Source organism: Sporobolomyces koalae, assembly GCF_050403365.1.
Source record: "Sporobolomyces koalae JCM15063 DNA, S_koalae_JCM15063T_v1_ctg66, whole genome shotgun sequence".
Classification (NCBI taxonomy): Eukaryota; Fungi; Basidiomycota; class Microbotryomycetes; order Sporidiobolales; family Sporidiobolaceae; genus Sporobolomyces; species Sporobolomyces koalae.
Window position 1 is genome coordinate 28053 of NW_027481705.1, and position 26069 is coordinate 54121.

Consider the following 26069-nt stretch of genomic DNA (forward strand, 5'->3'; position numbering starts at 1 on the left):
CCAGCTTGCGAGCTGTTGAAGCGCGGAGCCCAGAGCCAGGAGCGCGAGAGATCTGAGCCGGCTCAGAGGGAGATCTCACGAGAGACGCACCGGCGACGATTGGCTCGCAACTCCTCCTCCTCATCCTCGCTCATCGACCATGTCTGCCCCGAGGATGTTCAGCCGGCTTCTTGCGAGCACCTCTGCTGTTGCGCGCCCGACCGCTGCCCGATTTGCCGTCTCGGTCGCGCGTCCTCTTTCCACCTCCGCCCTCCGATCTCAAGGTGAGTGTCCCTGCTCCCCGCCACAGGCCCGGGCCGCGCTAGCATGGGCGTCTAGACTGTACATGCTGACACTCTCGACGTGCATGCTCAGCTGCGCCGACTGGCAAGGAGACTCCGTTCGTCGAAACCGCTGGGCGCAACCCGGCAGAGGACTCGCAGCCCTACTCGGCCGCGCTCCAAGAATACGGCGCGTGGATCATGGCGTCGCTGCCCAAGTTCATCCAGCAGACGTCGGTCTACAAGGACGAGTTGACCCTCTACGTCGACCCGCAAGCGATCGTGCCCGTCATGTACTTCCTGCGCGACCACTCCAACACGCAGTACAAGGCCGTGATGGACATCTGCGGTGCCGACTACCCGACCCGACCCAAGCGTTTCGAGGTCGTGTACCACCTGTTGAGCGTCCGACACAACTCGCGCATCCGGGTCAAGACGTACGCCGATGAAGTCTCGCCCGTGCCCTCGATCGTCAAGGTCTTCCGCGGTGCCGACTGGTGAGCAGCGTCTCTCGCTCAGAGCGAACGTCAAAAGTCTCGGCGACTGATCTCAATCGGGTGTCTGTCAGGTACGAGCGAGAGGCGTGGGACATGTACGGAATCTTCTTCAGCGGCCACCCCGATCTTCGTCGCATCCTCACCGACTACGGCTTCGAGGGACACCCTCTCCGCAAGGACTTCCCGTTGACTGGGTACACCGAGGTGCGATACGACGAGGAGAAGAAGCGCGTCATCTCCGAACCGCTGCAGCTTTCGCAAGCGTTCCGCAACTTTGAAGGAGCAGCTTCGGTAAGCTCGCCTGGCTCCAGCACGTCGAGCATCGACTTGAACGTGATGAGCTGACCATTGGCTTGCTTGCACTGACTCTCAGCCCTGGGAGGGAACCGGAAACGGTATCGACGCTCGTGCCCCTCAATTTGTCTTGCAGCCGCCAAAGGAGGAGGCCAAGTCGGACGAGAAGAAGTAGACGTGTAGTTACCAGTCTGTCGAACCAGCTGTCCCCTGTAGAATCGTGTACCTATCGTTCCTTAAAAAGCGCTTCCTTTGCAAAAAGGCATTGAGCAAAATCCGATCTCTTTGGGCTGTGTTATTCCGATGTTCTAGACCTCGGAATTTACATCAAAATGATCGGTCGCGACGCGTCTCGTCTAGATAAATTTGCTGATTGCAGTGCCATCACGTTCTTCTCACTCCGCTTACAACATGGACCAAACGCGGATGGCGATGTCAAGAACAACTTGCGGGCCCATGTACCACGGTGCCGAAGTCGAAGAGCAGCTTGCAGCACACTTCGCCTCGACCCTTCTCGACTGCAATCGTCGGCTGCGCGAACGCGTGAGTGCTGATCTCCATGGCCTTCCCTGTAGCACGACACTGCAAGCTGACCATTGTGCACTTTGATACAGGAACCTCTCACGAATGATGCGCTCGAGCATCTGCGCAAAGAGCTTCTCACGTCGCGACAGCCCACCTCTCCCGCTGTTCCGGCGTGGTCCCAGCATCCGGCAGATCGTTCTGCTTTTGACGATACAAGAGCTCGAGGTGGCTCGTCGAAACCATCGAATTCTCCTCAAGAACCTACGCGAGCGCGCAGGCGCTCCTGCCCCGACCCTGTTGCGCACTATCACGGAACCGACGGGTTGCAGAGACTTCAAGCTATGAATTCCTTGGACGCAGATTCTACTGAGGAAGAGGACCCATCAGAATCGAGCAAGATCATCCAATTCCCTCCGCGGCGCCAGCTGCTGCATCGTCGACATCGTTCGGATCCGGGACCTTCGTCCTCCGCTATCACGGACACGCACACCAAACGCGATCTACGCCGCACTCTCTTGAAACGGAGAGCGACGCTTTCCAAGCACTTCAATCAGCCCGTATTGAGCTCTGAACTTCCATCTCGTCCACGGGTCCGACCATCGTTTACGGAAACCGCCCAATCGATGCGCCTCAAGACATTCAACTTCCCCTCGACTTCTTCGTCACCTTTCCTCCTCGTTGGGCAACCCGCTTCTTCTCCCGCCGGCGTCCATTCTCTCGCTTCCTCTTCGTCGTCATCCTCGTCGGGACGATCACACTTCTCCGAAGACAGTTCCTCCGAATCGTCTTCGTCAGAGACTGAGTGGTCAGAAAGCGACGATGACGAGGATGATGAGCCCGAAACAAGAAAGAACGCGTTCAACTTGTCACTTGATCTCTTCCCGAGACCCCCCTGCCCTCCTCGCCACTAATACAGGTGAATATCTGTCTCAAATACTGTGTCATTCGCTCAATGTTTCATACTGTTGTCTGCTTCAATCTGGTTATTGTTGTCGCTGAGTGTAATAGCTATGATCTGCTTCGAGGCTTCATCTGTCATCTATTCAGCCCAACAAGTCTTATCAGGCAAAGCCTCGTGTCATGTGAATCTCTAGTACGCGCTAGGGTGGAGAGTGAAACAACGGCTTCTGCGGTGATTGGACGATTGAAAGACGAATTTATTGCGAAGAAGGCAAACAGATCAAAGAAGGGTATAACAAGATCGAGCGTCGCAAGCTCCTGTATGGGCCGAGAGCAAGCGATTTGGTGATGGGTATTGAGCGAGAGGAACGTTCCGGCCGATCGTCTACTTCTCGTCTTCAGACGAGTCGATTGTGTCCTTGCTAATCTTGGTCTCGTCGACTTCGTCTTCGAGCAGATGACCGTGTTCCTCGGGATCGAAGGGGTACAGATGAGCACTGATTCAGAGCGAGGCATCAGCGATCGTGCCTTTGCGTCGTGCAGTGCGTGCCGCGTACCTGATATGCTTGGCCATGGTGAACGAGCTGCGGCAATTCGCTCATCTTGTCAGTACCATTCTATTGATAAGAGACAATAAGGCAAACATACTTGATTCGTTCAAAAGGCAGGACACGCTGGGGGGCAGTGCAGAAAACGGTCCGAGTTAGCGATAAAGGGAATTCAGGTAAGATCGAGGTAAGTTCCCAACCTTGAGAGTTTCGTCAGGAAGGATGTCAGTCTTTTTGTTCGGGTCTTGCAGGCCGTTTGCCTTGATGTAGGCCCACATCGCCTGACCGGTGCAGCGGATCCATGAGCGCTTGAGCTATACGTGCTGTGCATGCAACTAGATCCGACGCACCTTTGTGACTCCAGGACGACTCAAGACTTGCTTTCCGCAGACTTCAGACATTTCGGGAGACAGTAGATGAGGCTTGTTGAAGCCCGTGTTCGAAACTTTGCGCTTCTTCTTGGGAGCTCCATCCTCTCCCGATTCGTCGTCGCTGACTGTACTCTTGCTCTTCTTCTTCCGAGGTTTCGCCTTGACTTTCCTGGTGGCAGCACCTCCGTTCCTCGTAGCACGACCTGTCGACGACATTCCGTTCATCTCCTCCTGAAGGCGCCGGGCCATCTCTTCGTCGGTCTCCTCGCGTTCGCGTTTGACTGGCTTCTTCGCAAGTGGTACGACGGGCGACGAAGCAGGTACTTCGGCAGACGTCGGAGATCCTTCCTTCTTGATTTTGTGCAATTTGGGCATTTTCGGTTCCCGAGCCGCCGAAGCTTGCGGAGGTTCTGCTACATCTTGCGGGTTCTGAACTTCCTTCTGTGTGATCAGAGTGGGGGAGGAACGGGAGTCCTCAGCGATGAGCATTACTGGCGACTGCGGAGCGCTGAGGAGTTAGACGCACGAAGAAGATGGACATGGTGAGTTCATCGATCGCTTTCTTGTGAGTCTTGACGTCGAGTTCAGGATACTTCTCCTGTGTCGGGCTCGGATCTCGTCAGCATTGGCGATTGCAACAAGTCCAGAAACGCAAACAGGGGTGAGATTGACTGACCTGGAGAGCCTTTCGAACGGCTTTCGCCGAGACCGCCTCCTTGTCAGCTTGATCCAGGATGGCCGACTGTATGACCAACGAGAAGCAGCATCAGGCCGGTTCGTGTTCAAGAGCGGAGGTTCTGGTCAGGAGGTTCGATCTGAGGCGAGGAGGTCAAACAGGCAACGGAGATTCGCGACTGACAATGTCGGTTCTTAGAGACTCTGCCTTGAACGACGCCATCTTGTGATCCCGAATGGTCGTGTCCGGTTCAGGAGCAACCGATTCTTGATCAATGTCTGAGACACTGCGGAAACTCGTAAGCGAAAGTCCCAGTATTTTCGACCAAACCTCAAATGTACAGCTTCGCTAAAGCTCAAGGCCAGCCAACGATTGCCCCGCAAAGTCTGCTTATTGAGAGCAGCGAGAAGCAAGACAAAATGTGGTCTAATTTCGACGAATCTACGCGGAATAAATAATGTGACAACAATGCACGAGAATCTTTGCACAATGAAGGGGCAGGATGGCAAGAGAGGATCGGGTCTGTCGCTGGATCATGCCGAAATTGTTTTAGTACGTTATCACCCTCAGCTCGCCATCCTCCTCGTCTCCTTCGTCCGCAAATTGGACCTCGAGCTCAAACCGCCCAACGATCTGTTCAATCGTGTCCTCATCGCTGATGACACGGTCGGCCCGTCGAGATGGCGATCCAGGCGTTCTTGCGGCTTTGCGCTCGAGAATCATGACCGGCAGGATCCCGACGTCAACTCGCCGCGGCAAGCCAAACACTTCGATCGCGTTCGCGTCGAAGTGCAGCCAAGGCGGGAGCGATTGGCGTTCGGACGTTGCAGGGGATGCGAGAGAAACAGTGTCGAGGTATGCGTGATAAGTGGTCTTAGGAGGTCCCCCTCGACCTGGCGAGGAGTTGATGGATGCGAACGGCGGAGGATCAAGACGAGGTGTGAAGCGTAGCGGGTGCCCGACCGCAGCTCGGATCCTGCACATGGTTCAGTACTCAAGGGTCAGAATTTTGGACTAAGGAGTCGCTCGGACATAAGTGGGAAGCGTACCTTATGGGCTCAAGGTAGGACGAGTTGCGTTTGTGATGGGACGTTCCAGGCGATGAAGGAGGGAAGGCAGCGGAAGTCGGAGTCTCGGGCTCGGTCCCCACGTGCGGCGAAGCGTTCGATGAATTGATCGAGCCAACGTATCGCATAGCGTCGTTTCCTCCGTCGTGCGACGTCCTTAGCAGGCTGTGAGCAGAGTCGGAGAATCCCGAAGGCGAGCGCCAGTTCTCGCGTGGCGTGGTGTAGTAGACAGCAGAAGTCGTGGGCGAGCCTTCCGCGTCAGAGGGCACATACACTGCACTGTGAGGCCGAGGCGAACGTTGATCGATATCCGATTCGTCCTCCTGGGCGTCTTCAATGGCCGAGATCCGATGCTGATTGCGTAGAGCTGTGAGCGACGGTTGGGAAGTGAGACTGCGCTCGAACGCGGGAGGTTGTCTCTGGTTTGTGAACGGAACGAGTCGGAATGCGGGACCTCGTTCACCCGACGAGTGCTCAGACGAGAAGCTGCCGTCACCCGAAGGCGATGAGTACTGTTGGAATTGGTGCGAGGCGTTCGTCTCTTCGTCGAATTGGCTTTCGTCTCCCGGCCCATGTCGGCTGTTGGACGAGCCTGAATGCGATCCGACAAGTCGGATGCCGCCGTCCTGTTCACTTGCATTGCTGCCAAAGCCGCTCGACGAATGTGTCACGTCGTAGGTGTCACGCGTCGGGGAAGGTACTGGAGAAGTAGACGGAGATGCGTTCGGGCTGCGCAGGGGTAGCGGGAGGAAATCCCTTCGTCGGATTGGAACCGAGGCTTGGCTGCGTTGCCTCGAGGCAATCGACCCGCTCGAGCTCTCGTGGAGGTTGCCGGACCCTGCTCCAGATCGATCCGAGTAGAACAGGGACGAGCTTCCGCCGCTCTCCCAACTCCTGCCGCTCTGCAACGTTCTCGGGCCGCTTGATCCGGTCACACCGCTGTCCTCGCGGTACGTTGCGCCTGGACCGTCGGCGACCATGACGATCGAGTGTTGTTGAGGCGCACCGGTTCTTCCCGAGTCGTTTTGGTCCTCGTCCTCCTCGGCATCGAGGCCAAGGCCGAATATGGGGACTCCATGCGAGACTTCAGGAACCGGAGGTGCGAGCTGATTGTTCGAGGCACTGCCGGAATGTTTGAACATCGAGCTATTGCCGCGGAACATGCCGAGTACATCGAACCTGCGAGCTTGTGGCGGACTCGGGGCGCCGAGAGCGAGGGGCACTCCCTGTTGAGTTGCCCTCCGTACGATTCCAGGTTTCTCGTTGAGCATGGACTTGTCTGCGGTGGTCGCGATTGATTCTGGGTTGGGAGAGTTCTCGTTGAAGAGTTGCGTCGAGTGATCGCGTCGCATCCTGCGATCCTTTTCGTCGCCATCTGAGCCACCGCCGAGCAAGTTCTTCTTCTTGCAGCAGAAGAGGAGGAGGCCGAGCAGGAGCAGACCGAGTCCCAAGCCAAGGCCAAGTCCAAGGCCCAGCTTAGCGGATCGACTTAGACCGTCAGGAGTAGGATGGATTGCGCCAGTATTCGTCGAGTTGCCCGGACCTTGAGTGATGGCGACGACCAGGGTTGCTTGCGAAATGGCATTTGTGGTCGGATCGAGACCAGAGAAGACAATTGAAGCATTCTCGTAGGAAGGTACCGCGGTAGGAGCGGTGCCAGACACCATGAGGTTTGAAGCGTCGAGTTTGAGCCATTGCTGTGCTTCTGCAGGCGAAATTTGAGCCGTGAAGTTGATGGCACTGTTCGAGCGTTTCGATTCAACAACGTAGCCTGCGATGTTTTCTTTGAACTCTTTGCCGATGCGGACGTCGACGAGGGGGATCGAAGAAACCGTAAAGAGGGAGTCGACAACGACGAAGGAAAGATTGGAATGCAGGGTGTCGTTGTAAGTGTCGCTGATGGTGAGGGGAATCGAAAGGTTTTCTCCCTTTTCGAAAGTCGGTGGAACCGATCCGGTGATCGAGAGGTTCGAAGGGTTTAGAGTAAGGAAGGTGAGGTTCGCAGCGCCAAAGTCGGCTTGCACGTTCGAGACGTTTGCGGCGGACACTGTCGAGTTGTCAATCCGAAGACTGTCGAGGGGAAGGGTATACGAGACGGGTCCTCCCGGGGTCACGTTCAGGCTCGGGATTCCTGCTCCGAGCGACTCGAACGAGTGAACTGCGATCACGAGTTTGAACGTTTGCGAGACGTCGCCGTAGCCGTAGTAGTCGCTTCCGAGGAGTTCGAGTTCGTATTCGCCATTCTGCGAAGGCGCGAGTCCGTTGAGCGTGACCGTGTCGTTGTCGAACTGCATCCAGCGCGGAAGGTTCGTCGTGCCGGCTTCGTACAAAGTGTAATAAATCTTTGATTCCCGGCTGTCGGCGAACGTGTACTGCTGGAAGCCGAACGAGAAGGTCCACTCGGGCGGGACCTTGAGCGACCCGTCTGGAGTGAGAGTACCTCCTCCACTGATCTGGGCCGCGGGTCCGAGCTGCTGTTCGATCGGCAATTCAACGTACGGTGCTGCAGTGTCGGCAACGAGGAGAACAAAATCGTCGCTGACGCCTGTCGCGACACCGGACGCGTTCGCACGGACGGTCACGACCGAAGTTCCGATGTCGCCGTTCGAGGGATGACCCGAGAACGTGTTGGTCGTCGCGTCGAAGCTGGCCCAGGATGGGAGGGACGAATCGGTCGAGAGAGCGAGGCTCGAGCCCGACGACGCGTTGAAGGTTCCAGGCAAGAGCGTCCAGGACCAGCCTTGGTTCACTCGGGCGACCGGTGGTCGTTGAGCTTGAAGTGGATATACGAGGTTCGGAGGAGCTGGAGCGGCCATTGCGAGAGTAGATGCGAGGATCCAGGACAGGCAGGCGCCGAGCAAAGTGAGCGTGGACATTCTGCCTTGAAGCGCCGTGAACGCGTTTCAAGGGGGATTCGTCTAGGATGTGCGATCGAATGTCAGCACGAAACGATTCTTGCTGGTTCGTCAAGCTAGACTATCACGCGTACTGTGGCCCGCAAAATGCTCAAGCTTCACTGTCGTCGGCTGACGAGCGTCTGATACCTTTCGACCGATCTGAGCAGCCTGCAGAGTTACAAAGCAGTGTCAGTGAGCTTCTTCGATGGCGACAGGTACTGCAGACGTGTTGGTGGCCCACCTAGCCTTCGCGTTGTTTGTTGAGAAGCGCGACTTTCTCGGTAGTCGAAGATGCAAACGAGTGTACGGCGTGAAGCGGGCTCGCGAAGGGTACGCAGGTGCTGACTCGCAACTTCGTGTGTGGGCGTGAGTAGTGTCTAGGGCGAGGGGAGCGATGCCGGGTTGGAAGGTTTGGAACGCGGATCGCGAAAGTCGCGTCGACAGTCGCGATCGACGCGGTCGACGCGTGCGCGACAGAAAAAATGCTGCCGGGTCTGACCACCCCTTGCACAGCGAGGCTCTGATCTGGTTCGGACTGTGACTCTCTCACGCAGCGATCAGAGAATTCCCACTTCTGGTTTGAGCGTTTGAATTGACGCGCAGAAAGAAGCAGGACAATTCTAGCGAAAAGGAGAATACTAGGGTAACAGGTGCATGGGAATTTTAGATATCAACGGGAAGAGCTCGTTCAAACAATGGCTGAGGGCGCGAGCAGGGCATGTCAGTACGTGCAGCTCCCGTGTGCATGGCGATCAGCTGTCGGGTGAGACGGTTACTTACCCTTGATGATGGCTTGCGTGAAGTCGGTGGTGTGGCTAAGAGTGCAAAGCAGGTGTCAGTCAGCACATGCGGACCCGTGCGAAGCGCTCGAGACTCACGATTTGCCGCCCATGTCAGGAGTTCGGACCTTGCCATCAGCGATGACCTTGTAGACAGCGGAGGCAATTTGGTTGGCGTGGTGGTCGAGACCGAGGTGTCGGAGCATCATCGTGGCCGAGAGAACCATCGCGGCGGGGTTGGCAACATCTTGACCTGAGAGATGATGCACCAGACCGCGGTCAACATAACGACCTCACAACTGGCAGATGAAATGAGAAGCAGGTTACCCATGATGTCCTTGGCGACGTGTCGGCATCCAGGCTCGAAGAGCGCGAATTCCCGTCCAATGTTGGCTCCGGGAACGATTCCGGGACCGCCAACGAGGGCGGCACCGATGTTGGAGACGATCGAACCGTACAGGTTAGGCATGACCATGACGTCGAATTGCTGGGGTCGGTTGACCAATTGCATCGAGGTGTTGTCGACGCTGTGAACAAATCGAGGCGTTCAGTAAATCATTGTTCTGCTCCAGGGCCCCATTCGTTGGTCAAACCGCGCACTCACATCATGTCGGAGAAGGTGATGCCAGAGTCCTTGTACTCCTCGGCAACCCTGCGGCAGGTGTTGAGGAAGAGACCGTCTCCGAGCTTCATGATGTTGGCCTTGTGGACAGCGGTGACGTGCTACGAGATGCGAATCGCCGGTCAGTGCAAGCGCTCGCGAGAGGGGAAAACTCTTGACCCCTACCTTGCGGTTGTTCTTGATGGCAAAGTCGAAAGCGAAACGAGCAATTCGCTCAGTCTTGTGGCGGGTCATGATCTTGAGCGACTCGACGACACCGGGCGACGACTGCAGAAAATGAATGCGAGTGAGCACACTTGGGACGCAGTGAGCATTCGGCAAAGTGGAGCCATACTTGGTGCTCGAGGCCAGAGTACTCTCCCTCAGTGTTCTCACGGATGATGGCAAAGTCGACATCGCGGTGACGGGTGGGGAATCCGGGAACGGACTTGCACAGGACGAGGGAAGCGTAGATGTCGAGTTGCTGGCGCATGGCGACGTTCCACGAGGTGTGGCCGGATCGCTCGACCGGGGTGTAGAGGATACCTGTGTGATCGACGCGCAGTCAGCTCTCGAGCTCGCTGTTGCGTGCAGAGACCACAGCGTCGGCGTACCCTTGAGTCCAACCTTGTTCCTGCGGAGCGAGTCCATCGAGCGCTTGAAGACGGCGGCATCTTCGGGGGTCTCACCCGAGACATTGAACTTTTCGAACTCGACGGGGACGTTCGTGTGCTAGGGGATCATGGTAGCTGTAAGTTGGATGAACCAGTTGACGATCAAGGCTCGCAGGGGCGAGTGGAACGGACCTCGAAGATCTCCTCGACCGACTGGGTGATTTCCTTGCCGACACCGTCACCGGGGATCAAGGTGACCTGGAGGGGGGATCGCGATCAGCAAGGGGCTCATGAGCTAGACAGGGTGACGGAATACTGACCGAGTAGACTCCGCCGTACTTGGTCGGGGTCGCGGGCGAAGGCTTGGTGATGCCAACGCCGAGGGTGGTCGCGAGACGCGATTGACCGGCCTGGATCGAGCGAGGGCGCAAATGTGAGCAAGTCGGGTCAGAGCACGCGTGCACAGGGTGTCAAGGCACGCCGAGCGGGAGAGCGAGGTCCACGCGATGCGCTGAAAGATAAACGACGAGCCCGCGCACGACGGCCCTCGGGACAGGGGCAGGACTCACGAGCGCTTGCCTGGCGGGGAGGAGGATGTTCGACTTGGGGAACATGGTGCGCGACGCTGTAGAAGGAGCACTCGCAGGTGGACGGGAGGAGAGACGGTGCAAACCCGGAGACTCTTCGGACTCGAGACCTCGTGTCTCTCACTCTCGCTTGCCCTCCCTCCGCCTCTCCCAGATCCACTCGACCCGCGTCATGTTTGCCCGTCAAGCCCTCCGTTCGTCGTCCCGCGCCGTGCCCGTACGTCCTGCGCCTGCTGCTCCGGCCGAGTGTCGGTTTCACTTTCTCGGCGATTCGCCTCGCCTCGCTTCTCGCACTCTCTCATCCGCAGCGCTGACCTCGAGCGTGCGGCGACAGGTCTCGGTCCGTCAGTACTCGGCTGTGCCCAAGCAGGCTGCGACGCCCTCGTTCGTCGGCAACAAGAACGCTGATGGTTCGCTCTCTCGTCGCTGCCTTCGCGCCTGTGCGACCTCGCTGACGCGCCTGACTCGCTGTGCATCCCTGCACGTTGACAGGCACCTTCAACGTCACCTTGATCCCCGGTGATGTGCGCTCACTCGCATGAGCTCTGCGCGTGTTGCTCCGACCTGCGATACTGATCTTCGCGGTTGATCTCGCTCACCACCTTGCAGGGTATCGGTCCCGAGATCTCCGAGTCGGTCAAGCAGATCTTCTCGGCCGCCAAGGTCCCGATCGTCTGGGAGGAGGTCGACGTCACCCCGACCATCGTCGACGGCGTGTCGACCATCCCCGCCGACGCCGTCGCTTCGATCAAGAAGAACACGATCGCCCTCAAGGGTCCCCTCGCGACCCCGATCGGAAAGGGTCACGTCTCGCTCAACTTGACCCTCCGCCGCGCCTTCTCGCTCTACGCGAACGTCCGACCCTGCCGCTCCGTCGAGGGCTTCAAGACCCCGTACGACAACGTCGACTCGGTCATCATCCGTGAGAACACCGAGGGAGAGTATTCGGGTATCGAGCACGAGGTGAGCCCGCGTTTCAATCGAGAGAGCGTCGAACAGACGCGGTGTTCTGACGCGCGTCTCGCTGCCAGATTGTCGACGGTGTCGTCCAGTCGATCAAGCTCATCACCCACGAAGCCTCTTCCCGTGTCGCCCGCTACGCGTTCGAGTACGCACGATCGAACAAGCGATTCCACGTCACCGCCGTGCACAAGGCCCCGATCATGAAGCTCTCCGACGGCATGTTCCTCCGAGCGTGCCGAGAGATCGCTCCCGAGTACCCCGACGTCAAGTACGACGAGGACCTCCTCGACCGAGTCTGCCTCAGGGTCGTCCAGAACCCCGCCCCTTACGCCGACCGAGTCATGGTCATGCCCAACGTGGGTGCTCTCGCTGAATACCCGAAGTGTACAACACAGACACTGAGTGATTCTGCCCCCTGCAGCTTTACGGAGACATTCTGTCCGACATGTGCGCCGGTCTGATCGGAGGTCTCGGGTAAGTCTCGTCTCAGCTTTTTTGGTGATGAGCATTCTCCGATGACTGACGCCTGCCGCGGATTCAATAATTTCCGCCAGTCTCACTCCTTCCGGAAACATTGGCAAGGACGCTTCGATCTTCGAGGCTGTCCACGGATCTGCTCCTGACATCGCCGGTCAAGGGTACGTCTGTCCTCGTTTCCGTTGTCCCGAGTGCCGGCGAGCTGACCACCCGCGCTTCCTCCCGCTCACAGCAAGGCGAACCCTACCGCTCTTCTCCTGTCGGGTATCATGATGTTGCGCCACATGAACCTGTTCGAGCACGCTGCCAAGATCGAACACGCCGCTCTCTCTGTAAGTCTTTTGCTATTCGCCAGGACAGGGGCAGCCATACTCACTCCCCGCGAATGACTCTCGCGAACGTAACAGACTATTGCCGAAGGCAAGAAAATCACGGGTGACCTCCGAGGAAACGCTTCGACTGCCGAGTACACTGCCGAGATCCTCAAGAAGCTCTAAACCGTCGGCTTGTGTTACCTTTCCTGTTACCAATGAAAAATTCTATTAGATATCCCCCACACCAAAGCTCGCGCGTTAGATCGACCCCCTTTTTAAAACAGATCATTTCTGCTTCATTTTCTCTTTCCTCTTTCGCACTACTTGATGTAACGCCCGATTCTGCGCCAGCGTCTCAAAACCGTGAGAGAGCGGATGCTGCTCGCCTGTCGTCATTGACGCATGCGCACCGTCGGCCAAGTAGCGTAACGCGAAACATGTGCAGGAACAGCTCTCGTTTGGCATCTCTCGTCGATGATTTCGACTTGGCACATGTTCAGGCTCGTGACCAACAGATCGATTGCTATTTCTCTCGAGTACAACATCCATTTTCAATCGTGCAACCCTTTCCACCCGTCATCCCTCTTGTCAGGCTTGCATCGACTCGTCTCGGATGCTTGCTATCCTCGGCACGCGTCGTTCAATCAAGAGGACGAATGACGAAACAGAGCGAGTTTCGATCGGAAACGATGATTCGGGACGAGAGGTTGGAGTGGATCGGGTTTTGGACCAGCAGGATAGGCGCGCGAGAGAGATTGACGAAAGATTATGTGTGGACACGAGTCGAGATTTGTCGTTTTTGATAGGGTTTATCCCAGTCGAGACATTTACCTCGAGGCGAAGTACTCGAGGAGGACGGAGAGAGCCTCAGACTCTTGTCCGTAGTCCTTGACGACAACCTGGACGGAACCAGGAAACAACGTGATGAGCTCTTTGATCGATGTTCGATATTCCCCTCGAGATGAGCAACTTACGCAGGAGCAGCCGACGACCTTGCGGGCAACACCCTCGCGGTCGACCTTGCAGAGACCGGCCCACTCTCCGAGGAGCTTGGGGTCCGAGATCTTGATCAAGTTGATCTTGTGCTCGGCGCAGAGAGCCTCGATGAGCTTGGTGTACTCGGCCTCAGTGCAGGCCTCGTTGAGGACGCAAAGGTGGGCTTGACGCTTGTCGAGGGCCTTGGCAGCCTCACGGAGACCACGGGCGAGTCCGTCGTGAACCATGGCGATCTTGAGGACTTGCTGGAGAGCATCCTGTTCTCGCGTGAACAAACCAGCATAGTCAGCTTTTCCGGTCCCTAGACGCGTCCAGCGCGTGGAGAGAGGAGATTCGACTGCGACTAACCTCGACCGACATTTTTCCCTTGGGAGCCTCGGTTTCTTGAACCTGGGTCTCCTCGACCTCGACGTTGTCGACAACAGGGGTTTCGCTTCCGTTATCACTCATGTTCTGCACGGGCGAGAGAGCGACGCGGTCAGCGCAAGGTTGACGAAAATTTGCTCGCCTGCAGAGCGTGTCTCTCGGGCGAGCGCTAGGCGATCGGTGTGATAGGCAGGCTACGCGCAGGGATGTGTGTTGTGTGCAGATGACGGTGGCGGAACTCACTGGCTGTTGGAATGGGTGATGTCGTCCTAAGCGAATGGAGAAGAAAGAAGAGCGAGCAAGCGACGCGCGAATTTGCTCTCATCAACGGAAGCGTCACGCCGCACCGGTTCACCTCGACCTCGATTAGTCTGGGACAAGGCGTGATCTCGAGGTCGGATCAGTTGTCCTCCTCATGCAAGCAGACGCAGAGTTGGGACACAGTCAGTCCCGTTGTAGCTCCCCACTCTCACCGCGACCCGCCGACGGCTCATTTCGCTCGATCTCCTTCGCAGTGGACCGCCTCACCCAGACTCAGAACAGTATAGACGAGGTGCGCCAACTGTGTCCCTCGGCTCAGGCGCTGAACTGTGCCTGATTGTCCCTTGCTTTTGGCTAGCTCGTGCGGATCATGTCGTCGAGTCTCTCGTACCTCTCGCGCAAATCCAATTTCAAGCAAGTCAACGAGAACTTTCCCATCACTCAGTCGATCCCGAACGCCGATCCCGATGACGTGTTCGAAGGTGTGCACGTCCCGCCATTCCTCGGACGAGTGTCGCCCTGACTCGCTATCGAAACCCTGGACAGCGAACCGCAAAGAACTCGTCACAGATTTGCTGCGCAAGGCGAAGCAGCTCGAATTCTTGATCGACTCGTTGCCTTCTCCGCCGCCGGAGGAAGATGTGAGGACCGGACAGGATCTCGCCCATCTCGAATCAGAGCTGCAAGCCGCCAACCAAGATTATCTTGAGACGCTGACCGAAGCTGGTGAGCATTCGTGACCGCCTCGATATTCCTGCAGCTCTCGCCGAAGAGCTCAAAGCTTTGTCCGTCTTGTCAGACCGATTACATGCCCGCCTGAGCGAGAGTTTGAAAGCTCTTCTCGAACCGAATCACTCGACGTCCGCTCCGCCATGAGTACTGTACGAGCCGAGACATGCATATAAGCGCGTCATGGTTGATCCTTCATACCCTCTATCCCTTATACCCGGAATGCACCTGCAACTCTCGAACCTGGGCTCTCATGCGACGCTAATCCACATCAAATGGCTGCAATGAACCTCCTTTGCCCAGAGAAGAAAAGAATGTGCGTAGGCGGACCCACTCGAGGGTCAGAACGGAAAGAAAGAAAACAACTCGTGGCACATCTGGTAAACAACAAGAGAAGCAGGACCAAGCGCGACTTGCTTCAAGCTAGCAGATCCTCCTCGTCATGTGGACTCTCGTAGGAGTGGTTTTGTGATGTCGGGGCGTCATCATAGACGATCGGGACGGGCGGCGGCAGCGAGTCTGGAAAGATCACCATTCCGGAGTCAGTCTGTGAGGGTGAACCAGGATGGAAGAGCCTCAAGTTCACGCACCTTGGTCAACCCCGCCGAGGAGATCGTCCTCGTCGCGCTGTTCCTCTGCATGCCCATTCTCGAGTGACAGACCTTGCACGCCATTCGATAGCGGATGTTCCTCTTCGCCGTTCTCGATCTCGATCAAATCCTCGCCGGTACCAGCATTGCGTTCTCGCTCGAGCGCCGCTTCCCACCCTTCCCGGAATTCGTGCGGGAACTCTTTCGGGTCTGCGATCGCGCTCGCTTGTTTCGGTTTCTTCGCGGCTTCGAGTTGGCCACGCCAGGACTGAACCGCGCGAGATGTCTGCGAGGGCGCATACGTGCGGGCAAAGAGAGCGGCTTCGGGCGCTCGGTCGGTCGCGAGCAGGATCGACACGCAGGACTCGTTGTCGCCGAGTTGCAGCGCGGCTGCGAACGCAATGTTGAACAAGCCTTGCTCGACTACCGTATGCATCATCAAATGAGAATCAGTCTCGGAAGTGGGAGATACTATGGGCTCAAAGCGACGAAAAGTTGCACGTACCGGCGAGGTCTTTCAGGCGCGCGAGGCCGTCTCGGTCCCCGGTCGAAGTGTACACGAGCAGCAGGGCCGAGAGGTCGTTGGCCTGTTTGAAGCACTCTTCTGCGAGCTGCACCTTCCATCCTGCGAGAGCGCGGTCTCCGACTGTTCTCCACTTGCTCTGCGATCCGAGGTGAGGCGAATCGCGCGCGATCCGAAGTGCAGTTTCAAGGTCGTCGAGTTGGATGGCCAAGTCGAACTTGTGATCAGGGTCGGTAGAGATCTCGAGCGCGAGCTCCCGGAGCTCTTGCTTTTCGAGGAAGCGGGCGAGACGATTGCGCTGTTCAGGCGGTACCGACTCGAGGATTTCGGAAGCCGAGTCGAGATCTCCGCGTAGGATTGCCGTTTGGTACTCGATGACCGAAAGCGACAACGAGTAGGCATAGAGGTTGACGTCTTTGTCGCAGAGATAGATCCGGTTGTGGTTCGGCAAATATCCGAGAAGGTACATCTGACTGTGAGCTCGTCGGGCGCGGTCAGTATTAAGATCACGACATTGGCGCAGAAGCGTGACTCACGTGTCAAAGTGGGTAATAGTGTGTGTTTGCCCACCGACGAGGTAGTTCAATCGGTTTGCGGCGGTTGTGTAGACAAAGCAGTCTCCGATCCATTTTCCGGTTTGCACTGATTCCGAGATCTCGGCTTCAAGGTCAAACGCTTCCTCGACTCCCTCGTCGTCCAACTCGACCTCACTGTCGAGCCGCTGCTGGTAGGCGTCGCGGTCGAAGCGCAGGACGTAGAACGAATCTTCGCCGGCGATGGCGACGAGGTTGCCGGTACCGGACCAGTAAACCTGTGCGAGCGAAACAACCACGTCAATTCGCTATCGCGAATTTGCGCGTAGATTTATAACGAACAGCACATACACTCTTGGCTTCGACTTCGATCCTCCTCACGATCACGCCCGTGTCCCAGTCGTAGAACACGACGAATCCCATGCCTTTAACTCCAAGCAGTGTTCCGCCGTAGATGCCATCGGTCGTGTAATTCGCGTTGACAAGTCCTGGCCGCTCCTTGAAGTTCCGGTACACCTTGATCTTGTTGCTCGCCTCTCGCACCGCGTACGTGTTTGAGTCACCAGCCCACGCAAAGCCCACGCCAGAGCCGAACGCCTTGTTCCTCCATGCGAGAGAGGTGTAGATGATGTACTCTCCGTCTCCGCACACGGTCACGAAGCGGCCGTTGGGAGAATGCTGCAGGGACGATGCGTAGACTTCGGTGTTGCCGAGCTCCCGAGCCGCGACGGCGAGTTGCTGACCATCCGGGATCGTCTCATCTGAAAGGTACGACCATGGTCAGGAAACAGTCTTGTATCGTCGCAGGTTTCGCAGTAGCGCTCACCCGCAGCGCTCTGGAGCGCAACCGTCAAGACCTCGGCGTTTTTGGCGTATACCACTTTTCCAGCAGAGTCCATGCTGACGCTGGGCTCTTCTCGGCCGAGCTTGACCACGACTGCACCTTCATCAAACCCGAAAGCGACATCGTTGCCCTTCTTGGCGTACGCGACGCACCACGCTCGCTCGAGGCCGTAGTCGAGGGTGTTCTCGAGCCGATAAGTCGAAGAGTGCCAGATCTTGACGGTTCCGTCTTCAGAACCGGACACGAGGATCGGGAGCGAAGGGTGGAAGATGGCGAACGATACGTTCGAGGTGTGGCCTTCGAGAGTCTGAATGCAGGACTTGGACAGGTAATCCCAAATTTTGATCAACCTAACGATGCGCAGTGCGCGTCAGTGACGATTCCGCTGGGCCCAAACGCTAGGACCAGCGCGGAACTGACCGATCGTCTCCAGTCGTGACGAGGTAAGGCTTGTCGCCTCCGTGATAGTACTCGACGTAGTTGACACCCTTTTCGTGAGCGTCGAGCGTGAAGTTGGCGGTCGAGGAACCAAGCGACCACACTTTGACGGTGCGATCAAGACAGGCCGATGCGAAGGTATTCGAATCTTTCGGGTTGAACGCGATGTTCATGATGTAATGCGTGTGGCCCTCGAAGACCTGTGAATCCATACAGCGATGCTCTCAGTGGTCCTAAGCTAACCCTGATCGCGGAGCGAGCTGCGACGAACCTGCACGCATTTCCAGCCTTTCTCCCAGTCCCAGAGCTTGATCGTCATGTCGTCGGATCCGGTCAGGACGAGAGGCTGTGTAGGGTGAACTGCGAGGCAACGGATGTAATCCGGGTGCGCCTCAAGGGCGGTGACCTTCTCGCCTGTGTTGTAGTTGAAGACGCGCAGGTGGAAGTCGTCGGAGCCGCACACGAACCAGTTCTTGCGCGCAATGAAGCGCACGCATCGGACTGGCACTTCTGTGACCTCGAATGTCTTGATGACAGCCTGTTGCACGGGGAGCCGCCAGGCGGGGAGACAAGCGTCAGAGACGTGTCGAGACTCGACACAATCGGCGTCGACATTCGCCAACGCACCCCAGTATCGACATGATAGATAATGACGTTTCCAGTGTAGAGACCGGTGCTATCGAGCAGGGCGTCAGTCGGTCTGTGGGAACAGGACGGGACGATCGCACTCACATCAACCCTAAGGACACGAGTGAGGGTCAGCATGGAACGCACACGCGCGCGTCGAGCGACTCGAGGGCACTCACAAGGCTCGGTCGGGTGGAAGTCGACTGCCTTGACGCGGGCACAGCGCGCCAGCAGCCGCCGCTGTGACGACGCGGGTGAATCACCGTCAGCATTCGGGTCGCAGCGCTCACGAGCGAGTTCTGCGGCAACTCGGCCCAGATCACACAGCCAGGATCAGCTCACGTTGATGTCGAGAAGCATGCGGGGCCGGCGAGGGTGATGAGGAGGAGACGGAATGTCAACACCGCGGCGGCCGGCGCTCCAAGTTGCAACAATAACTCGACAACCGCTCGACCTGCCGCGCTCGCCTGCACCACTCCGCTCGCCTACTCAGCACGCGCTCACGTACGACTCTGCCGGATCCGGTTGCACCGACCTCGACCGAGCCGCGCGCGCGGGATGGCCCTCTCTCGTCCTCACGCTGGCTGTTCAGCCTCACCTGCTGCGATAGCTCCGGCTCGGGAGCTATTTGGCAGTCTCCATAGCGTTCCTATTCAAGCCCTGCATCAGGGCCAGGCGCGTACAGACGCTTTGGGGCCGCTCGTGCACAGGAAACCTGTTCGTCCGCGGTCGCCCTCTCAGCCCACGCACCTTAGCCCCTCGAGCCCGCACGTGCCGTCCCCGCCCCAGCACGAATTCGGTCCGACTCAGGGTGTGAGTGACATCTGCTTGCAGCGTTGCGCGGGCAGGAACTCGGCTCAGGGACCGTCACTCAACTGACTTGCGTTTGACCTTGGCGCGTTGACTTTCGTCTTTTGACATTCGACCCGTGCCTCCAGTCTTCTCTGGTCAGACAGCATCGTTCTGATTGGTGTGTAGGCAGCACAGACTGACCGCTTTGACCCAGTACAGCCAGCAGATCATGTCTCCGGATGCAAGCTCGACCCCAATATCGACCGCCTGGATCAGCACGAGCGCGTCAAGTATCTCGAACAGGTACCCTCCTCCCCTTCGAGCTCTCGAGTTACGCAAATTGCAAGCTGACGCGTGTGCCATGGTCTGATCGCAGCTTGAGCGAGCGAAATCTAGGATCGCTCAGCTCGAAACTCAGCTTGCCGAGGTGTTGCCATTTCGCGTCGAGCCTTCAAGCTTCGAGCTCGAACGCTTGCAAAGTGACAACCATCAACTCACATTGCAGACCTTTGCACTCGCGAGGAAGCTCCGCGATACGGTTCCGAGTACGCGGATCGAGCCAGAAGCGGCGTCGATCGAGTTGCAACAGGAGAATCGCAAACTGCTGGCAGATGTCCACCTTCTCCAGTCCCGCGTGCGTCTATCCCGTCCCACTTCACGCCATTGACGGCTAACATGATCGATCGCACGTCTCGCTTTATGGCCACAGCTGGCTACGTCTGAATCGCAAACTTCGAGGCTGTTCGAGGAGCTTCGTCGATTGCGCCCGTACTATCTCCAAGGCTCGCCACTCATCGTCCACGATACCGAAATAGACCTGTTGTCCGGTCAGACACCGAAGCCAGGAGCGCGGGCCGTCCTGCTTGGGGACGCGGAAGCAGAGCTCCTGCTGCATGCAGGCAAAACTCAGAGCCACGTCCGGAGGATACAAAGGATTTCGCTCGAAAAGGCCTTGGAGGATCATTCCGACGCAATCGCACAGGTCCTTGCGACCGGGCCCCGAGCTCGTTCCGAGGTTGATCCGGATGCATTGCAAGACTCGCAATCGGTGTCAAGCAACAACACGCTCCCGGAACAGTTAGCAAGCTTTCACCTACCCGTGCCGCCACTGGTGGCTCGAGAGCAAGTCCCTGCACAAGCTGGTGTATCGTCATTCGCAGGAATGAGCCATCACGTTGTCAATCCGGGTCTGATGGACAATCGCATTCCGGCACAACCCATCCTTGAGCCGGGAAGCGAGCTGCTCCCGAGTGCCGCGGAATCTCGCGTTGCTAGCGGCTCAAGCGCATCAAGCCATTTAGACGCACCCGTCGCAAAGCGCAGACGCATCGAACCATCGCCCGACAGCGGTATATGGCTCCCGGCATCCGTCTTACCTACCGCGATTCCTGTATCAGTCGATCACTCTCGAGCAATCCACGAGCCATTGCTTCCTCGCGGACGATCAGTCGGAAGACACTCCGCCACGCACGCAACGACCCAAATCCGAGGTGCCAAGGTCTCGCTGCCCGGCAAACCTGTTGGTAGAACTCCTTCGGCGCTTGATCTCTTATCGGAAGCCGCGGGTGCTTTACGCTCGGATCGTGAGTCCAGCCTGATGTAACCTTGGGCGAGGCAAAATCAACGATCTTGACACCGTTCTCTGCGCGCACAGCCGATGTCGTGGCGAGCGCAGACTCCGACGACGTGATGCAGTCTCGGACGGACGAGGCATCAAAAGCGCTCGAAGTCGGATCCTTGTCGTACAATCCCCGTTCGAGAAAGCCCAAACTCGATGCAAATGGAGAAAAGAAAGCAAGATCTCCCTACATCAAGGTGCGTCAAGTCTCGTCTCCGAGCATTCTTCAAGCGCAGGCACGTGGCCAGCACTCATGCTCTTGACACCGCAGTGGAATGTTGAGGAAGACGAGCAACTCCTGAAAGCCGTGATTCAGTGTGGGTGCGCATGGGATGCGGTCGCGAAGCTCTGTCCTACGAGAGCGTACCATCAGGTGAAGCTCTTCCACTGGATTTTTGCGACCCTTGGAGCTAAGACGGCTCGGAGTGCAGGTCCGCCAACGATTCTTGCGGGGTCTGCGTTCAGGCGAAACGCTTCCGCCCGAACTGATGTACCTACAGGTTGCGGTGAGGCAGAGCGTAACCGAGTACGAGTCGAAGAGGTCCGTCAGCCTGTGCTTGATCATCCCGCTCTGAGAGACCGTATCTGATTCAAGCGCAAACTTTCCTCGCTGTCTCTCCCTTAGGAAGCGGAAGAAACCAGCGCGCCAACTTTCCAACGATCCGCAGGGATACCAAGATCCTCCCATTGATTCCGAGCATCCATCCCCAGAGCCGGACGGCCTAGGCTTGCCAGGCGAGGAGGATTTTGTTGAGCACGATGATTGAAACTCGCGCTCGGTTCGCTTGTAGTCATATGTCGGGCTCGCTGTGACACGGGGCATCGATACTTTGACTGCTCTCGTCCGATACAAGAGAAGATTTTTTGGGAAAACAAAGGCCAAATTGCGGTGAAACTAACAGTAACCGAGCAACAAATGCTTCATGCTGAACCCGCGCCTTGTTGTTGCTTTGCCCTCCAGTACAGGTAGGCAAGGGAATGAGTCGGCTTCGAGGCGACAGGAGGCACGATTGCGGGAGCTCCGAACCACAGCAGATCGCCAAGAGCGGTGTTGCGGAACTTCGATTCTGTCACAATCGGGCACAAGCAGAACAATCAGCACCTGCAAATTCTCGTGTGAATCGAGCCGGACGGGATGGACTGACTGAGTGCGGAAGGGAGCGGTGTGAAGAAGCTTGCAGTGTCGAGTTCCGCGGGACCAGGGGTAGAAGTCCCAGCCAGAGTGGGATCGGCTCCCTCGATCCCAGACCCATATGGCGCGAGCGAAGAGGCGTCAAGCAATTGACCGAGTGGCGCGACATGGTCGAGGGAATCGATCTGACGCGGCTTGTCTTGAGAATCTTGCATGTCAAACTCCATCGGGATCTGAGTAGCTTCTTGAGGAAGACTTGTTGCGCTAGATACGCCGTCTTGCCCAAAGTTGTAGCCAGACTCTCCTTCGCCTACACCCTCGTGCTCCCGGACGAATGGTGATTTGACCTTCGGCAGAATGTCGACGTGCTCGTCGGCGTAGGGCTCGAAATCGTATTCGTGCTGCCGGATCTGCTCGGGCACGCAAGTGTTCCAACTCTTGATCTTCTTGAACACTTTGGCGTCGTCTTTGTACCGGAACTCGCACACGTAAAGGGGAATATTCGGTGTCCAGGCGGGCGGTCTCGGTCGTCCTCGGGTGTATCGAGTGTAGAACATGACGAAGCAGCGCCCGATATAATCCTCGATAGCGCTGCACCGCAGGGTCGAGTCAACATCGAAGACTCACAAGATGAGACCAAACGGGCTCAGACAAAGCAGCACAGGAAAGAAAAGAACATACTGTTCTGTGAAGATTCCTGTCTTGAACACTTCGTTCTCGTAGAATTGTCGAGACACGGGGTGGACTGTATCCTCGGGCTGTCATGCAGATCAAATTAGTAAGGCATGTATCCCGTTCTCAGGTCGCGCAGTCATGACATACGCGATAGTACCAGCAAACAGTTAGAGACCGTTGACTCGAGCTAATAGGGATCGGAACGCAGCACGTTGCTCATCAATATGTTGATCGCTAACGGAGAGGAAAGGTTGACGTTTTAAGTCCGGACATACTCGACTGGCCGGTAGGTCTGCCATACTTGCGCAATCGTCGGTTTTCCCGGGTTTTGAGGATTCGACAAGTAAATCCAATCCCCTGAGTTCGGTAGTCTCGTAATTAGAGACTTTAAAAGCTCAGAAATACCAATGCTATGTAATGGGGACATACCAACTCGCAGGGTTTCTCCTTTGAAGCGGATACAATCGAGCAGGACCTTGTCTTTCGTCGTTGGTCGAGCAGTAGGCCGAGGTCCTTGACTGTCGCTAGGATTACCATCCTCGCGTTTGATGCTGGCGGCGGTCGCCCCGGCGTCAGAACCTGCTCCGCGCTTCGTAAGATCGTGGTAGAGCCGCTGTAGGCGCAGCATACGCAAGCATGAGCTGCGGAAAGAGGCTGTGATACATGAGGATGCCACAATGACGCACTTGGAGAGTCAGGAGGTCGCCATAAAGTGTACCAGGCGACTCGGGACGAATGAAGACCTTTGCCGTCTCAAAGAGGCGCGAGAGATCTCGATCGAAGGCTTCGCCATCAACGTATTGTCCACTGTTGACTTTTGCCTATATATGATTGTCTTTCAGTCAATCCGCCAAATAATGAACGGTACCTAATGCAGTATGAGCGCAGGCTTACCTCGATTGTCGACAGTGCAACGGGATTGTTGATGAGCTGATAATAATCGGGTCGAGCCGTTCGATCCGGGAGGTCAATCAACGGCGTCGCCAGAATCCGTCCGCTGTGCGAGCGTTCCGTAAAAGTGTCAGCATAGCTCGGCGCGATAGAGGAATGAGAAACTGACGAGGCATCCGTTTGGCTTGAAAGTCTGTTGAGAATGCTGAGATAGAAGCCATTTGTATCGTGTATCTGCGGTGTACTAGTTGTCTCAGCGAGTACACTCGTTGGGCGAGCGATGTTCGCGGGCAAATGCGAATTGGTACATACCCCGTCGACGCTCAGCCAACCAGATTCAGCATCTGGAACAGCCACACCGTGCGATCCAACATGCAATCCGCTGTCGCCTTCGCCACCCTCAAATTCGGGGTCTCCAGACTGTTTACCCTTCTTCTTCGACTCCTTCCTATGCGGCACAGCGCTCGTAGAACGTTCCAAAACCTTCCGTCCCGGCACATCGTTGTTGTTGTCCATGTTGAGCTGAGTCGGCGTAGAAGGGTTCATTGGCTGACTCGGCAGATGTGGCAATGCCAAGGGAGGGAGAGCGGGCAAAGGTGCTGCCTCAGGGGCGTTGGCCGCGGCGGTGTGACTGATGGTCGGCTTGCCTCCGAGTCTCAGGGTGATTCCAGGCGTCGGCGTCTGGGGTGCCGCAGGAAGAGCAGCCGCTGTTGAAGTCGAAGGCACCGGAGCTGCGAACCGAATCTTGGTGGACGAGCTACCGAGCGACGCTCCGGTCAGTTTGAGGCGTTTCACTTTGCGTTCGCTGTCCGGCGCTGTGGATATCGATGCAGGGGCATTTGTCGCGCTGAGACTTCCGGGTCGCGGCAGAGAATCGACGGACGGCAACGGAGGCGAGCGATCTTGCCAGAGGCGTTTCATGTATTGCTGAGACACGCTCCGAATATGAGCCCATCGTATCAAAGCCAGCGCGCGACAAGCCGGACTTACTTCGAGCGTGTCGGCATCGGCGTAGACTTGACTGCCTTGCTGGTTGTATTGTCTCGCATTCGACCAGATGAGGAGGAGGTCGTACGCGACTCCTTGCGGCGTCGAGTAGCGATTCTGACGTAGACTGGCCTGTACGAAGAGATGTCAGCGATAGCCCACTCCCTTAGGGCGCTGATGCCTGCAAAGAGCCCGCACAACACTCGTCTATTCGACGTCGCTGGCTTTCGTCGGGCGTCCTGTCGGAAATGACTGGATTGCTTACAGAGATGTCGTTCAGACTGCGGGGTTCTTTGATGAACAGATAATAATCTGGGTAGTCTCTGCGATCGGGTAGATCGCGGAAGATGAGCGAGTAGTAGCGTTTGCCGTAGGGCCCTGGAGGCGACTGCAGATGATAGATCGCGCTGAGAATCGCCTCTATCGCTGCTTGCTGATCATCCGGCAGCGGCATGGCACGATTGACGTCGCGTGGCGCCGCAAACAGCTTCCGAGGAACTTCGGCGCGCGCGCGCGTCGCTGCAGGTGTTGCAAACGTTGCTTGCTGTCCGATTTTTCGCCAGGCGTGTCGAGGGGCCAGGGAAGCGTACAGAAGCTTCTCAAAAATAGTAGTATCGTCCAAAATTAATTGGCCAATTACGAACGGAGGTGATCCTGTGCAAGTCTTGGTCCCGCGAATTTAATCGAGCTCGCGCTCGTCCCCTGTCTCGCTTCGCTGGTTTCAGGAGGTAATTAGCCCTCTGCGACGTTCAGAATTGCGATGATTGGCCCCATGAGCAAGGCAAAGTGTTACTCCGACCTTCTGCCGAGGGGGCGTTAGACCCCTCCGAATCTTACTGCTCTCTGCACCCCTTCTTAGCCCCCGAAGCGCATATAGCGGCAGTACCCTCGGCTCGTCACGAGAACAATACTATCATGCTGGGTATCGTCCCCAATGTCCAAAGATAACAACTGTGTACCCCGCGAGCTATTCCCACTTACAAGCTGCCCCTCTTATCTTTAGTCGCTGCGATGGCACTACCAGGCAGAACTATATCAGTTCATCGCCTGATCTCCGCTGTCGACAATCGATATATCCAAAGCATCGGGGGTCTAGCCTGCGGGGAGGGGTAGACAACGTGCTTTTCCTCGATCCTTCAATGGCTTGCTGGAGATTGCGGCATCATCTACTTGATGTGTGCTAGACCGATCTCAGAGGTCGCGCAGGCAGTCTAGTTCGGGCCCGTCAACGCTGACAATGCAGGCGCCCGCCTCCCTCAAATGATCCAAAACTTGGGTCTGGTCTGTAGTGTTCACCGCCCTGACGCCCTCCTTGACGACGATAACTTCCCACCGTTTGGTTTCCGGGAGCTTTGACGACTCCGCGAGCGCTGAAAGAACTGTTGCTTTCACGCAGAAGTCGGTAGCTAGTCCGACAACAACAACTTTGCTAATCTCGGCATCTTGACAAGCGCACTTTGTCAGAGTAAGTTTGCTGACGTTGATTCGCTACGAACGGCAATTGCTGACCTTCAAGAATAGCACTCAGAGGGGAGCGGATCTGACAGGCTGTATGTTTCTCCTCTGTGAGAATCCGAAGAGGTTTCGCAAAAGCCGAGTATGCGTCGAGACCTTTATCTTCGCCCTGTCGCGAAATTGTAATGGTCAAATTCGCCTCGTGCTGCTCGTCTTCCATATGATATAGTATATAACATCGA

General features: G+C 56.9%; 11 protein-coding genes across 11 annotated transcripts; 5 read left to right on the forward strand and 6 right to left on the reverse strand.

Moving 5' to 3' along the window:
- Positions 1–139: 139 nt before the first annotated feature.
- JCM15063_000177 (complex I 30 kDa subunit family protein) lies at positions 140–1226 on the forward strand (the record flags this gene model as incomplete). The annotated part of the gene is made up of 4 exons (XM_076681358.1): positions 140–263; positions 355–757; positions 829–1048; positions 1131–1226. 4 exons carry the CDS (start codon positions 140–142, stop codon positions 1224–1226), a joined length of 843 nt encoding a protein of 280 aa, XP_076531519.1.
- Positions 1227–1462: 236 nt separating this feature from the next.
- On the forward strand, positions 1463–2487 carry JCM15063_000178 (uncharacterized protein; the record flags this gene model as incomplete). Its single annotated transcript, XM_076681359.1, has 2 exons — positions 1463–1594; positions 1666–2487. The coding sequence occupies 2 exons, from the start codon at positions 1463–1465 to the stop codon at positions 2485–2487; spliced, it is 954 nt and encodes a 317-aa protein (XP_076531520.1).
- A 374-nt stretch (positions 2488–2861) lies between these two features.
- Positions 2862–4293, reverse strand: JCM15063_000179 (uncharacterized protein; the record flags this gene model as incomplete). The annotated part of the gene is made up of 8 exons (XM_076681360.1): positions 2862–2973; positions 3034–3060; positions 3125–3150; positions 3225–3305; positions 3375–3836; positions 3922–3993; positions 4072–4137; positions 4255–4293. The coding sequence occupies 8 exons, from the start codon at positions 4291–4293 to the stop codon at positions 2862–2864; spliced, it is 885 nt and encodes a 294-aa protein (XP_076531521.1).
- A 327-nt stretch (positions 4294–4620) lies between these two features.
- Positions 4621–8014, reverse strand: AXL2 (Axl2p; the record flags this gene model as incomplete). Its single annotated transcript, XM_076681361.1, has 2 exons — positions 4621–5047; positions 5121–8014. The coding sequence occupies 2 exons, from the start codon at positions 8012–8014 to the stop codon at positions 4621–4623; spliced, it is 3321 nt and encodes a 1106-aa protein (XP_076531522.1).
- Positions 8015–8723: 709 nt separating this feature from the next.
- Positions 8724–10643, reverse strand: IDH1 (isocitrate dehydrogenase (NAD(+)) IDH1; the record flags this gene model as incomplete). The annotated part of the gene is made up of 11 exons (XM_076681362.1): positions 8724–8734; positions 8816–8850; positions 8914–9067; positions 9142–9341; positions 9419–9537; positions 9602–9703; positions 9771–9961; positions 10030–10147; positions 10222–10287; positions 10350–10439; positions 10599–10643. 11 exons carry the CDS (start codon positions 10641–10643, stop codon positions 8724–8726), a joined length of 1131 nt encoding a protein of 376 aa, XP_076531523.1.
- Positions 10644–10788: 145 nt separating this feature from the next.
- On the forward strand, positions 10789–12553 carry IDH2 (isocitrate dehydrogenase (NAD(+)) IDH2; the record flags this gene model as incomplete). Its single annotated transcript, XM_076681363.1, has 9 exons — positions 10789–10833; positions 10951–11026; positions 11109–11140; positions 11226–11579; positions 11648–11935; positions 12001–12053; positions 12134–12217; positions 12289–12388; positions 12464–12553. 9 exons carry the CDS (start codon positions 10789–10791, stop codon positions 12551–12553), a joined length of 1122 nt encoding a protein of 373 aa, XP_076531524.1.
- Positions 12554–13197: 644 nt separating this feature from the next.
- RPS12 (40S ribosomal protein eS12 RPS12) lies at positions 13198–13816 on the reverse strand (the record flags this gene model as incomplete). The annotated part of the gene is made up of 3 exons (XM_076681364.1): positions 13198–13269; positions 13345–13623; positions 13715–13816. 3 exons carry the CDS (start codon positions 13814–13816, stop codon positions 13198–13200), a joined length of 453 nt encoding a protein of 150 aa, XP_076531525.1.
- Positions 13817–14147: 331 nt separating this feature from the next.
- Positions 14148–14869, forward strand: SRB7 (Srb7p; the record flags this gene model as incomplete). The annotated part of the gene is made up of 5 exons (XM_076681365.1): positions 14148–14175; positions 14248–14285; positions 14352–14475; positions 14540–14719; positions 14793–14869. The coding sequence occupies 5 exons, from the start codon at positions 14148–14150 to the stop codon at positions 14867–14869; spliced, it is 447 nt and encodes a 148-aa protein (XP_076531526.1).
- Positions 14870–15140: 271 nt separating this feature from the next.
- SEC27 (coatomer subunit beta') lies at positions 15141–18637 on the reverse strand (the record flags this gene model as incomplete). Its single annotated transcript, XM_076681366.1, has 12 exons — positions 15141–15241; positions 15313–15735; positions 15818–16308; positions 16372–16646; positions 16720–17129; positions 17195–17562; positions 17633–17850; positions 17922–18188; positions 18278–18326; positions 18383–18389; positions 18457–18517; positions 18620–18637. 12 exons carry the CDS (start codon positions 18635–18637, stop codon positions 15141–15143), a joined length of 2688 nt encoding a protein of 895 aa, XP_076531527.1.
- Positions 18638–19308: 671 nt separating this feature from the next.
- Positions 19309–21262, forward strand: JCM15063_000186 (SANT/Myb-like DNA-binding domain-containing protein; the record flags this gene model as incomplete). Its single annotated transcript, XM_076681367.1, has 6 exons — positions 19309–19359; positions 19446–19703; positions 19779–20652; positions 20724–20884; positions 20959–21060; positions 21119–21262. 6 exons carry the CDS (start codon positions 19309–19311, stop codon positions 21260–21262), a joined length of 1590 nt encoding a protein of 529 aa, XP_076531528.1.
- A 346-nt stretch (positions 21263–21608) lies between these two features.
- On the reverse strand, positions 21609–24826 carry JCM15063_000187 (uncharacterized protein; the record flags this gene model as incomplete). The annotated part of the gene is made up of 12 exons (XM_076681368.1): positions 21609–21754; positions 21833–22410; positions 22501–22577; positions 22642–22681; positions 22770–22851; positions 22924–23107; positions 23181–23315; positions 23389–23491; positions 23555–23619; positions 23698–24312; positions 24376–24504; positions 24638–24826. The coding sequence occupies 12 exons, from the start codon at positions 24824–24826 to the stop codon at positions 21609–21611; spliced, it is 2343 nt and encodes a 780-aa protein (XP_076531529.1).
- Between the last annotated feature and the right edge of the window lie 1243 nt (positions 24827–26069).